The following is a 13134-nucleotide window of genomic DNA, read 5'->3' as shown; positions in this document are numbered from 1 at the left end:
TGATTAACAGGAATGATTAAAGGAAATAACACAGCATTTGTTAAGCCGAACAAGAAACAGTGGACAGACTTGAGCATGTACGAGCTCAAAATATATCCCCCCCATTCATCACTGAAATGGTTCTTGCGTGTTTTATAATCTCTTTCGAATTCACAAACCCCTTCAAATAAAGTACCTCCTTTTCACTCCGAGGCCCTCGTCTGACTATTTCCTCTCATCTACTCCATCAGAAGCTCATTCCTCCGTATCACCGCCTGCACTAGAGGGATTTGAGTAGGACAGATTATTTGGTTGACCTCCCTTTCTGCTGGAACCATTTCAACATCTCACATCAAAATATTGGAAATGTGAGTGTTCATCAGCAGTGAAGAGCGCAGGATTATAAGATGTTGTCATATCACGAATCATGTGTTGGGTCACTGTTGATGGATGTTTCTGTTTGGGTAGTGTGTGTGGAAGTGGGGGTAGGGGGGAGAAGGGGGGCTCATGGAAGAATAAGCTAAACTGCCTTCGGTTTGACAAGATAGCTTGTTAAAAGAGATTTAGTTAAAAGAGCTGTTGAAAAAGTAGGCCATCGGTGTTTGGTGAAAGCATGGTCACTCCGACAGCCCATTCGTTGAGTATTTCAGTACCTTGGTTTATATAAAAAACAGTGAAAACCATAGGCAGGATGGGTTGTAATTACACACAAGCTGACATTTATAGTCCTCTTGTAGAGAACAAATTGAACTTGCTCTGAAAAATGACAAGCATTTACATATTTTTTTCCATCACTGAAGCATCACAACTCACTAACGAAATCAGCTATAACCAACCATTCAGATCTTCTAGACCTCTTCTCACGTCTAATGAGAAAATAACAAGACATCGACGTATTGTATTCTGATTGCTCAGAGCAATTCAAAGCCTGATTTAACCCATCTAACAAACTACTAACATGAGACATGCTAGACGTGAGCACACATTTATCACAGGCATTCTTCTGTTGTCCATTTTTGCAGTTGTCTCATTTAGGCAAATTACTTCATATTCAAATGATTTCACCCATAGAATTAATTGCAGTTTCATTAGGGAGAGAACTGAAAGACGAACATCAACACGGACACACGGACACACAATGAGTAGAGGGGCTCATCGCCCCGCAGCCGTGGCTTGGCAGCATCAGTGTTTCTGCCTATTACATTTAGATGGGTAATTTTCTCCCCTTTGGTGCAAAATGACCATCATTTGTTGCTCGCTCTCATCCTCAGCGTCATGTAGCCGTCTGTAATGCTTTAGAAGTCCCTCAAAAAGCTCTGCTCTGATATATTAAACCTTTACTTGTTAATGTCTCAGTTTCTTGCTCATTGCCAAAATGTATGGTCTCTATCTGTGTTTTGTAAAAACAGTGGAAATTATATTGTTGACTGATGAATTGTAGCCTTTATAGAAACATATGCAATGCTACATATGCGATGATGTTACTCCTAATACCTTTGGAATAATAGTTTTAAACAAATATTAGAGAGTTTGGCAAAAATGTGCATGTTTCCATCAACTAGCTGTACACAAATATACTGAAGAGAAGATGACAACTTAGATTACATGATTGTCTTTCTATTTTATTTTTTTTATTTCTGGTTATTTCCAAATTGAAAATGTGCATAAAATAGGTAGGCAGGAAACATAAATTAACAACATGTTTTATTTCAAAAGTCCCATTATGCAGTCCATAAATATTGTTGACACTTTTTGTTTTAACAAGGATTTGGGGATATGAAAGAAATATTTGCCCTGTGGATTCTAGTGACATGTTTGACATTGGATTTGGAATCTCAGTTTTTCAGAAGTCCTAATCCTTCGTTGCTCCGGCTATCAAGTAACCTTGAATACAAGTGTAGCTCCGGCAATAGATATGAATTCTGGTTGTGGCTTACCAGTTAGCCCTGCCGTCCTCCCATGTTGTTCTCCATGGAGACCATAGAAGCCTGTTTGTGCTTTGTGTTACGGCCCAGTGACTGCTTGGCTGCTCAGCCATGATTAATTCAGGCAGGCCTCAGGGGAGAACAGCCAGGCTAGGTTACCCAGCCAGGGATCTGGTGTCTATAGCTGCCATAAAGACACTGACTTTATGGCAGCTTTAGATGCAGGTGCCTCTCTTGGCTGTAGTTGAAGCTGTAGCTGGCGACGTGTAACACTTGCTCCTAAAATAGAGCAATGTAAATGACTGAATTGAACTATTGAAGAAATTGAAACGCTGTGAACCTCTTCAGCATGCACCGACAAACACATGAAACTTGTTCTCTCACAGTTATAGGAAATTGCTTTTTGTTTTTGCTGGTACAGTTGGTAATGGTGGCAGAGTGGTACATGGTTTCCAGGTTTGGAGCAGAGTGCTACCATAAGACAAAGTATGTTTGAACATGACATTTTATATCCTGAAACACATTTCTATAATAAGATACGCCATTGACACAACTCCAGAGCGTTCATCTCCTAGTTATACATGTCAGTTATAGATGTAAAACATTCACCTGAGTAGCTTAACTTGGTTGGTTTGGCCTCTTTTTGAGAATTGTGATAATATTTGGCTTGATAAAAAGAAGTGGAAGAAAATGACAGATTCTTTACAGGTTAGTGTGCCGCTGCAGTCCAGACAGACTCTCTAGAAGTAAAGGTAGTTCTCTCCTTGGGCATTACAGACTATAATTCCTTTCACACAGACCTTAAATGAATGTTGATATTGAAGATTTGAGAGGCCAGTACATGCTGTAATGATGGATAATGTCAGATAATGTTATGTTTCTTTCTTTTTTATAAGCAGATACTTCCAAAACAGAACATAACACTCTTACACTCACAAATGACAGCTGTGGTCAAATTATTGTTTGTGAATTTCTCTTCTCTACTCAGCTCCGCTATCAGTCTTTCACAAATCACTTGAAAGTTGTATACAAGAAGGTTGATTTTTCACATCACACTGCAGAATTAGGGGACCCAAAGGGATTTTTTTTAACTGATTGCTTATTTTATCTGACCAAAACCCCCCAAAATTTACAATGAATGACAAGAAGAAATTGTCAAACTTAAGAATCTAGAACTTATTTGGTAAATGACTTAAATATTTAATTCTTTTCCAAAATAGTTACTAGTTTACTTTCTGTCTATTGACTAATCATATTATCACAAAGTGAAGTAGATCATGGTGGTTGTGGTTGACGATATCAGTTCCTCACATCACAAGATGTTCTGACAAGATAACTGTTCAATCTATCTTGAAATCAAACATGTTCCCAAACATAGGAAAGGACAAACCCCCAAACCCAGCCCAAACTTTTTCCCCGTTATCCTCAAACGTATGCCAGGTGTATGTAAATGTAGTGTGTGGGGCGCTCTGTCCCCATCCCCATATTGTTCTCCATCCCCTTGGTCAACTGACTCTGATGGATGGATGACTCGCTCACAGTGTCAGGCTCATAAATCAACTGTTACTGTGGCAAAATGGCACCCAACATCCATTAATGGCAGACCTGGCTGCAATCGGAGGCATCCACCCCCAAGTTTATACACGCTACTCTGTAGAGAGACGCGTGATTTATCAGTGACTTGCATGGAAAGAAAAAAATAATGAAGGAGACAGGTTGCCAGTGGGGCATTAATGAATGCATGTGTTAATATAAGTGTTTTTACACAGGCTTTGGCATGTTGCCCTAACAGCTGGGCTAGCTGAGAGACCTAATCGGTCGTACAAAACAAAGATATCATCTAGGGCACTGGAAAAATGTGATGGACATTCTTCACGGTATTCTGAATTTTTATAGACCAATAGATAAATAGAGAAAATAATCGGCAGATTAATTGATAATGATAATAATTGTTATTTGCAGCCCTAACTGGCAGCGTAGATACTGACAGAAACAGAAAGGTCAGTGTGACATAGAACGAATGTCAAAATGGCGACGTTGCAGTATTAACTACTTGGCCATGAGAACGCCCCTTGTTTGTTTTTTTTTTTTTCAACTGACTCAATCACTTCATCCAGTGTTAAAGTACAGAATTAACATTTCTTTTTTGCTTATATGCTGAGATATCTGTTGTCATATTATGTCTGTCCTTGTATGTCAAGCTGACACAGTGAACATGGTGCTTGTCACAAGAACAATTGCTAAATATGACTGTTAAAGACATTTTGGTGCTTAAAAGTTTATTTTTTGTTAAAATTATAAGTATTATGATCGGTATAATTATTGGCATAACAGTATAAAATATTTGTACATTGCATATTAATGATAAACAACAATGTATGAAGATTAAAAGAAATGTGTTTTTGTGTATTTGGTGATGGATAGTCTCATTGTTTTCATGTTGACGCCTTGACATGAGAGAACAAATCGATATTCTGTGAGACGAGGTTAAAGGGACGATAGGTGGGGTCTGCGTCAGTGTTATTGTCACTTTATCTCCTGTCCTATTGGATGTTGGCGGCGGCAGCGTTTCCCCAATTTTCCCGCTTCCCTATCTCGCACACAACACACACAAACACATGCACACGGAAGTTAATCTAGCTTCACTCATTTTAATGGGACAGTTTCCATTCCCCCGTACCCAGCGATTATTGTTTTCACATCCAGCCCGTGTAATGGCCGAGTACGACTATCACATGTTCATTTTTTTGTCCAGTCACACCTCCTCGATTCTAAACATGACAGCCTTACTCTTGAAATTAATTTGACATCAGCATTGTTATTTTCCTTATCTTTTTTCTATTAGGCAGGGTTCAATAATAAAAATGTCATCACAACTATTAAGAAGTGACAAATTATGACATTTATGGCTCATACAATTTATTTCCACACACCAAGAACATTACTCCTTCGCAAGAAGACAAGCATTCTGCCTCACCACTCCCTGAACAGGCTTTAGCTGGAGCTAAGGGTCACTGACGGGGTGGGATGCATTTACATTCTTTCTTGTTGTCCATGAATAACATTTTGTGTTTTTGATGTAAAACTCGCTAGTGTAAAAGATGTGAAGCTATAATGAAAACAGTGCATACTGGGTAGCCCCTGGTCTTCGATGTAGATTTTAGGATGAGGTTCAGCGGTATCACTCTATGTATTCTCTTGAATATCATAAGTGAAAATTAATCTCAACTCGGGTCTGTGTCTGCCAGGCTGTCAGATTCTGTTAGTATTCCAGTGCCTCCTACAGGAACAAAAGACCTCTAAATACTCATTTCACTATTTGGGTCTGCACTGGATGTCTAGCTTAGTTTCACTGACATGGCTACTTTTTTGATATTTCTTCGCTCTGGGTTTATCACAGTATCTCAAGGCTAGCAGTAAACAGTTGAATCCATTGTCAGACGTACAGACATACAGACAGAGACCTGTGTTTTCCCCCTGACCTTTAATCCACTTGGCTAGCAGCAGCTCTGATGCACGATTAATCATCTGTCTGGGAGTGTGCACACACATAGTAATGTGAATACATTTGTTTATGCCTTTTTGAAGCTCTTGGTTATGTTTAACCGGTGATAAAAGTGGAGTTTATGGCACATTTGTGCCTATTGCTCTTTTCTGTTTTCATGATTGCTGACTGACACTGAACACTCTCTCCCCCACTCCCTCCCTCCCTCACCTCTCTCTTTGTATCTGTCCTCCAGCTGGTTGGCGGCCAGTTTGACCTGGAGATGAACTTTATCATCCAGGAACCGGAGAGCATCGTGTGCATGGTGGAGCTGTTGGACAAGTGCGAGCCCACCTGTCAGGCCGAGGTCTGGAGCATCTTCACCGCCATCCTCAAGAAGAGCGTCCGCAACTTGCAGGCGTGCACTGATGTGGGGCTCATCCAGCAGGTGGTCCAGCGTATATCCACCACCGACAGCATGATCGCAGGTACTGAAGACAGCAGCTCATCTTGGAAAAAGTGTTTGGAAGCATGGGACACATTTTCCAACATGTTTCAAGCAATATAACTTACCCATCTGACCTGTCCAGTTTAACTCATCTGAAGCCATTAATTGTGGTTAATTAGTCTGTAAATATTATTGTTTTTTAATTGAAAGGTAGTTGGGTTGTGTAGCAATTACAAAGACTGTGCAAGACACCGACCAAGATACTGAATCCCCACAACCGCTAGAAGACATCTATGTGAAGGGGGAAGAAGCTATAAGAGGAATTCCAACTTTGAGGATGAATTGAATCATCTCAAATAAACAAACCAATCTTAGCATTTTACCATCCATTTTTCGTGCTTAAAGTAACTTCATGGTCTCGTCCTCCAGCGTTGAAGGCTAGAGCGTTCCCTGATGTATTGCAGTAAATAAGGACACAATCATCCTGTATAGTCTCTCTAGAGTCTAGTCTGTTGCCCATCTGCAAATTAGTACAAATTAATCCTACAGTGTGCGGCTCAGTGAACTTTTCGCCGGCTAGAACAGTGCTGGCCTAAAGGGATTGTGCAGTCAGGCAAAGACAGATACAGCCCAGCAGTAACCAGGCAGCTGAAAGTGATGGTTATAGTAATATTCACAAAAGTACAAATGCTATGCCTTTTAACTTGTATGCAAAGTCTTCCTAAAGAGTTGTTTCATAGAACAGATGTACATTTTTAATTGATTTCACATGAGCAACTTTAACTGCATCATATTAAGCTTAAAGATTAACCTTTGCCTTTTTTTAAATCCCTCTTTCGTTGCACTCACAGTAGATTTGCAGGCTGTCGCTTCCTCTCTTCACATAATTTGTCTGAAATACTGACTGCGGATGACAGAACTGCTGAGTTTGGGTACTTATGTGGAAAAAAGACCTGCCCAGATATGACTGCCACTCATCTTTATATTTAGAGAAGTACATGTGCATGCTACTCATAGATCTGTCATACTCTCATCATTAGTCAGTAATAACTGATGAAAGTCGGTGCACAGTAGCTGGGACTCCCAGAGTGTCCTCTCTATTTTAAGTCTCCTGATTTTTAACTTGGATCCTGCTCATCCTACTTTAATTATTCTCAGCTCCTGGTAGCTGGGACATCACTGTAATATTAACACATCAACGTCAAGATGAAATCACTGTGAGGTTGATGGAAAAACTGGCTAAAACTGACCATTACGTTGAAAGAGCACATCATGAAAAGGTTTTTTTTTTTGAAATGCAGTCATCTGGAGCTTCCTCTCACCTTCAGGGTTCGATTATTACATCTTGTATTTCTCTGCTATGCTATGTTCAACCCCTGTATGTTTCTATGTTTAACCTCTGCCCCCGCTGTGTGTGTGCGTGCACGTGTATCTCTTTCAGACCTTCTGGTGGACATGTTGGGCGTGCTTGCCAGCTACAGCATCACAGTCAAAGAGCTGAAGCTTTTCTTCAGCAAACTGCAAGGGGAGAAAGGCCAGTGGGTGAGTCAGAGTCATACCACGGTGATCTGTCTTGGTTGTCTGGGACCTGCATGAGGAATGTGCTAGCAACACTTCAACTGCTGTCGTCCCCCAGGCCAATGCCCTCGTCACAGAGACAAGATAAATCATGTGGAACCAGCCTACTACTCCACTACAGTGGTCTTGAATCCAGGGCAGCGTTACATTATTGATATTACGTTGTTTATGAGATACGCCTTAGGTTCTGAATTTGAGTTACCTTTTCCAGTCTATATTTACTACAATATTAAAACATTGTGAGCCAAAAGACCTAGTTGGAGAAAATAAACTACCATAGTTGTCGTGTGCGGCTGTAAGGGAATAGCCACAGTAAACTGAAGATGTATGATACGTGTATGGAAGATAAGTTACTATATTAAGACAGAACCAGTGGCACAGAGGGAGAGACAGATGAGGCAGGAAGAGAAGGAGAGTTAACCCATTGATCACTGACACTAATCAAGTTGTCAAGGAAATGGGTCAAGTTGCTTTTATGCTTCTAGATTTCACCTCTCTCCCACTTTTTCAAGCAACTTTTGCCACTGCTCCTCTCTTCATTTCATCCTTGTGAAATATCCGGGGAAATGGGATGGATGGGATGGGTGCAGAACTTAACCATAACTAAAACCTTGTTGAAAATTGCATAGGAATTTCTGACACTCAACATTTATCCGACCCCAATATCAAAATTCTGTGAGTTAGAACAGCGTATTTTTGATAAACGTACTTTGCGATATGCATCACTTGTACGCCGTAAGAAATTAAGAATTTTCAGTGTTCTGCTACAGGAAGTAAATCTCTTTGGATGTCAACGTCTGATAATTCTGAGAGTTAAATTTAAAGCAGTGGCAAAGCTGTACTTGCTTTTAATCATCTGTGGCTGCAACCATGAACTGTAAGGGCCCTATTTTAATCGCGCAAGCGTAAAGACAAGCGCAGGGTGGCAGGCCGTGGGCGCTCCGACTGTGTGGGTGTCTCTAAGTACACCTGCTATTTTGGTTTATGTAGGTGCAGCAGAACAAAGTGCAAAAGGGGCGGCTGACGTGCAATATAAAGTGCGGGATGTGATAATTAATAAATACACTATCAGCCGGTCACATCACAGCTGCGCCAATCAGAGTGAAACATGTTAAAAATAGCTTAACAAATGGAAAAGACTCTTCTCCAGGAAATCATATTGTTGTGTGGATGGCGCAGAACGTTGTGATGTGAACACACCATGATTAATTAGTACAATGTACAATAAATAACTACAATGATGATGATAGACATAAGTAATAAAAAAAAACTTGGTGAAGCTGTTTAGGTTTGATTGCATTGCAAACAAATGATTGCATCATTCCGGCGCTGTTTCAGTTTTAAATCTTCTAAGACCCAATTTCCACCAATATACCAACAACTCGCTTTGCTTTGCCTCATTTGAATGACCTCCCACCTGTCTGTGCCTCTCCTCCCACCTTTGCCCTTTGTGCTTGGCACCAGACGGGCAAAGCAAACTGTTTTAGAGGTGGTGGTTGTGCTGCCACGAAAGTAGGAGCCTAAGATAGTAACTAGGGTTTAAATGCTTTTTTTTTTTTTTGTGCATGTGTATGCGTGTTTGGACATTTACACTGTCAGCTGTCAAAAATGATCCCCATATATTGTGTTGTCTCCTCAGCCTCGTCATGCAGTGAAGCTTTTGTCAGTCCTGAAGTACATGGCTCACAGGAACGGCCCAGACTCCTTCTTCAGCTTTCCAGGGAAAAATGCAGCCGTGAGTACACTTCGTAATGCCACAAATGTTGCCACTGCACCACAAAAATAACTCCTCCTTAAGTGTTAACCCATAGATGATGACCTAACAAGTGTAAATTTAGTGTTAGTGAATGCTCCAGTGCATCGAGTTGCAAAATTTCCCACTAAATATTAATGCGATAATGGTCAGCCGCCAGAATGTGGAACTCCACCACAACCACTTCCCAAAATTTTCAAGAAGTTCTATTTCCCTTCAGACCAATGAGAGGGAGAAAGATGGGACTTCAGATATTACATGATGATCTCTTTGAATTGCTTTCCATTGTGCCAATCATTCACTGACACAATTGATTTTTCTCCAATATATAACCCTCACACATTCTCTTAGTTAATGAAAACATTGTCTTGTCTGCCATTATCACTCAGACCTTCCTCAAACCTCAAAGGCTGTTACACACTTACAGAAAAGTATCTAGAAATGGAGCTAATAGCATGCTCTTTGATGAAACTGAGTGTTTGAGCACTATATGTTTATATTATTCATGTGTCTCTTACTCGTTGGAGCTGTTGCTATTCGGGTCATTCCATGCCAAATCAGACAGAATCCAGGAAACTGGTTTCAGCACCGTCTCAGATTTTGTTCAGAGTTTGTCTATATAATGTTTGGGTCCCAAAACTAAGGCCTGTAAAATATTTTTGTTTAATTTCAATGTTTTTATATTTTTTTTGGCCTTGGTATGTTTTTTTAATTTCTACAATCTCAAAACTGCCTCATCTTGGAAGCCATGCTTGGGCATTAATATCTTTAAAAATATTATTCCTAGCCTCACCAAAACTCTTTGGAAGACAAACATGTTGACTGAACCATTAAAAGTTTGTACTGCATGCCTTTTGATTTTCTAGACTTGGAAAAAAAGTGCAAAATTCCTAAACAAGAATGATATCGAGGGTATTATCAACCCATTTTTTCAAATTTTCCAGTTACCCCACATACCCCACATATGGTTCTGTGAAAACGACCATAACATGCTACCACGCCTTGTTTTACTTCATAATATCTTCATGTCCATTGGTGGTAGAGACCTCAAATATTGGCACAAAATTAATGAAAGATTGTATTTGCAGAAAAAATAATGATTGATATCATATTGGTGCAAAAATGCGGCTTTGTAGTACCCTCAACATTTAGGAAATTTGCACTATTTTACAAATCTAGGGCCTTATAAGAATAAAATGGCATGCAATACAGGGCTTTAATGGTTTTGGTATACAGAACACATGTTTGTGTTTCATCCTACAAAGTTTGGTGAGGCTAGGAACAATACTTGTAAAGATATGAATGCCCATTTTTGAGGCTATAAAAATAAAATAAAGTTGAGGGCTTAAAAAATATGAAATCAAAGGTTTTGTACAGAAATATTTCATAGGCCTTAGTTTTGGGATCCATTTATGATATAGACATGATTTGAATGAAAACAGAGACGGTGCCGCAACAACTTTTATCTAATTTGACATGGAAGGATCCATTCAGCTTTGGACTATTCAAATGGTTGTGCTTTGCCTGCACATTAGTTTATTCAAAACATTGGTTGTTTACGTTCTGTAGATATTGCTTTAAATACCATACAACCACTATAAGGTTTCGCTTAGGAGAATGACACCTGATGAGTGTTAAGTATACAACATGTTTGGATGAAATACAATAAAATGCACATTACAAGATCAGAGATTACCTAGATTATTGTGCAGACACTTTAAAGGAAAGAATCAGTCATTTCCTTTAGTGATATCAAACAGATTGTTTATTCATTTCATGTTAGATTTGTTTGCACTCTCCAGTTTTAATGCTCATTGCAATTACTTTTTGGTCTTGAATTTTAGGATAATTTTCCCATCACAATGACTCTTTGATCAGTCATTAATCGCCAACAGTAATTAAGTCTGTGGGACATAGCAAATCATTTCCTTTTTGATGTTTTTCTTGATTTATTTGTTGTAGGAGTAAAGGACAGATAACGTGATTATTGCAACATGGAGATAATTGAACTTTTCATCACATTAAATGCACAGGAAGCTGTGTAAATATGTGCACCATTGAATGTCGCATCAGTCAGGCCCTTTACATTATGTGTGTGCATGTGCAGAAGTCTGCCTTGTGGGTTTGGGGTCTCATGTGGTTGATCTGAATTTCATTAGTACTCGTCTGTGTTTGTCAGCATTGTGTTTAAGAAGTAACACACGTACCTCGTTCTTCCTGCTAACAAGAGGGGAAGGCCTGGGAGCACACAAGCCCGCACACATACAGAAACAATTTTAGAGTAATGGTGTCCAAACTTCCTGGAAGGGCATGTTTGCTTGATATTTTCCCCCAAAATAGTATGTTTTCTTTCCTGTTTGTTAGTTTTGAGATGGTCAGAGCGATACATATCTCACTGTCATCTTCTGTTATGTTTTTTTTTTCCCTAACAGGCTATAGCTCTGCCTCCCATAGCAAAATGGCCATACCAGAATGGGTTTACATTCCACACATGGCTCCGCATGGATCCTCTCAACAACATAAATGTAGACAAAGACAAGCCTTACCTGTACTGGTAAGTAACATAGAAACACTGTTCTCTAACCAGTAAACTCTTTGCCTTTTAACTGTTTGTTCAAACTTCCTACATATGAATTGCTGGAGTGGTCTTTTTTTTTTTTTACCTCTCACTTAAAAAGTAGTACATATTTTTAGTTTAAATAATACAAAGAGAAGGGGAATTGAATGAAAAGTTGGGTTTGTAAGTAAGTACATGTGCATGAGTAAATCTTCATCAAAGTCTCCAGTACTACTGTGGTATATCTATAAATACATTTGAAGCCTGAAACTGTGCTGAAAATCTGCAGCCTCCAGCCTCACAGATGAAAAACAGTTGTGCTTCCCCCTCCATCTTTCCTGTCTCCTCATCCTTCGCTCCCTCTGCGAGAAGCGAGTAAATCAAGCCCTCCGATCATCTCATTTTGAAGCAATAATTAATTTTCTGTCAAAAATCTAATTTATACAACAAAGATCTGTTTGGGCTTCTGAGAAAATGATAACCAAGCCGGGCGGCCAATGAGCTGCTTGAGAGAATCTGTAATAAAAGCTCCTCTTCAGCCCTGTGTCCTTTTAAAAGGAGATAAATTCACTAAATTGCATGCAGGGGCCCCGTCCCGCCGGGACACGGTGAATGATAGGAAGACTTTGTGGAGTTGAGAAATGATTGTTTGCTATCTTTATCCTTTTCAGACCCTTTTTAAAGTGTTTATAAGATTTATTGGACACTATAACCCTTGCCCTTGTTGCCCTTGAATGTATTCGACATGAAACATTAACTCTAAGAAACTAAAGCTGTATGTTTCTCTTTGTTTCTTTTTAGCTTCCGCACCAGCAAAGGCCTAGGTTACTCAGCACACTTTGTGGGCGGCTGTTTGATAGTGACCTCATTAAAATCCAAGGGGAAAGGATTCCAGCACTGTGTGAAGTATGACTTCAAACCACAGAAGGTATGAAAAGAAGTAAAACAAAACAGAGCACAGGCGCTGGTCTGGTAACCCAGACAAACCAAATATTCATGCACATAAAAAGACAAATCCTGGGAAGGTCTCTGTAATTAGATTACAGAATTCATATGTCATCACACGCATAATCAATCACATAAACACACACGATAAATCTAAACCTTGCTGTATGAAGGAACTGTCATATCTTACCTGACTCTGGGGGGAAAAACAGAACCAGAAGAAGGAGGAATGAGGGCGATTTAAGAGAGGGATTATCTAATACACTCAGTCCCTTCCAGGCACAGTACTCACTGAAGATCATCACAGTCAGAAAGATCCTTTGCCTGTGGACAATATGAAACTTCCTCCTTCTTCCTCTGGACATGAAGGCACTACCTTACCCCAAAAAACCTCATGAGGAGCCAGAACTCATTTTAGTTGATTTTTCAGTCTTATTTTTAAGCTTTCTGCATGTTCTGTCATGT

At 39.6% G+C, this 13134-nt stretch overlaps 1 protein-coding gene across 8 annotated transcripts in view; it reads left to right on the top strand.

The window, feature by feature from the left end:
* Positions 1 to 13134, top strand: part of lrba (LPS responsive beige-like anchor protein) — a 191405-nt gene that overhangs the window by 21437 nt on the left and 156834 nt on the right. For all 8 annotated transcript variants that reach the window (XM_044347236.1, XM_044347239.1, XM_044347237.1 and 5 more), the window contains exons 2-6: positions 5645 to 5876; positions 7278 to 7378; positions 9054 to 9149; positions 11600 to 11721; positions 12526 to 12652. In XM_044347236.1, the coding sequence (XP_044203171.1) occupies positions 5645 to 5876; positions 7278 to 7378; positions 9054 to 9149; positions 11600 to 11721; positions 12526 to 12652 (678 nt within the window). The remainder of the gene's footprint in view (positions 1 to 5644; positions 5877 to 7277; positions 7379 to 9053; positions 9150 to 11599; positions 11722 to 12525; positions 12653 to 13134) is intronic.

The sequence above is a fragment of the Thunnus albacares genome, chromosome 3 (genome assembly GCF_914725855.1).
Source record: "Thunnus albacares chromosome 3, fThuAlb1.1, whole genome shotgun sequence".
Taxonomy (NCBI): Eukaryota; Metazoa; Chordata; class Actinopteri; order Scombriformes; family Scombridae; genus Thunnus; species Thunnus albacares.
Note: the sequence above shows the minus strand (reverse complement) of the source record. Positions and strands in the feature narration are given on the sequence as shown.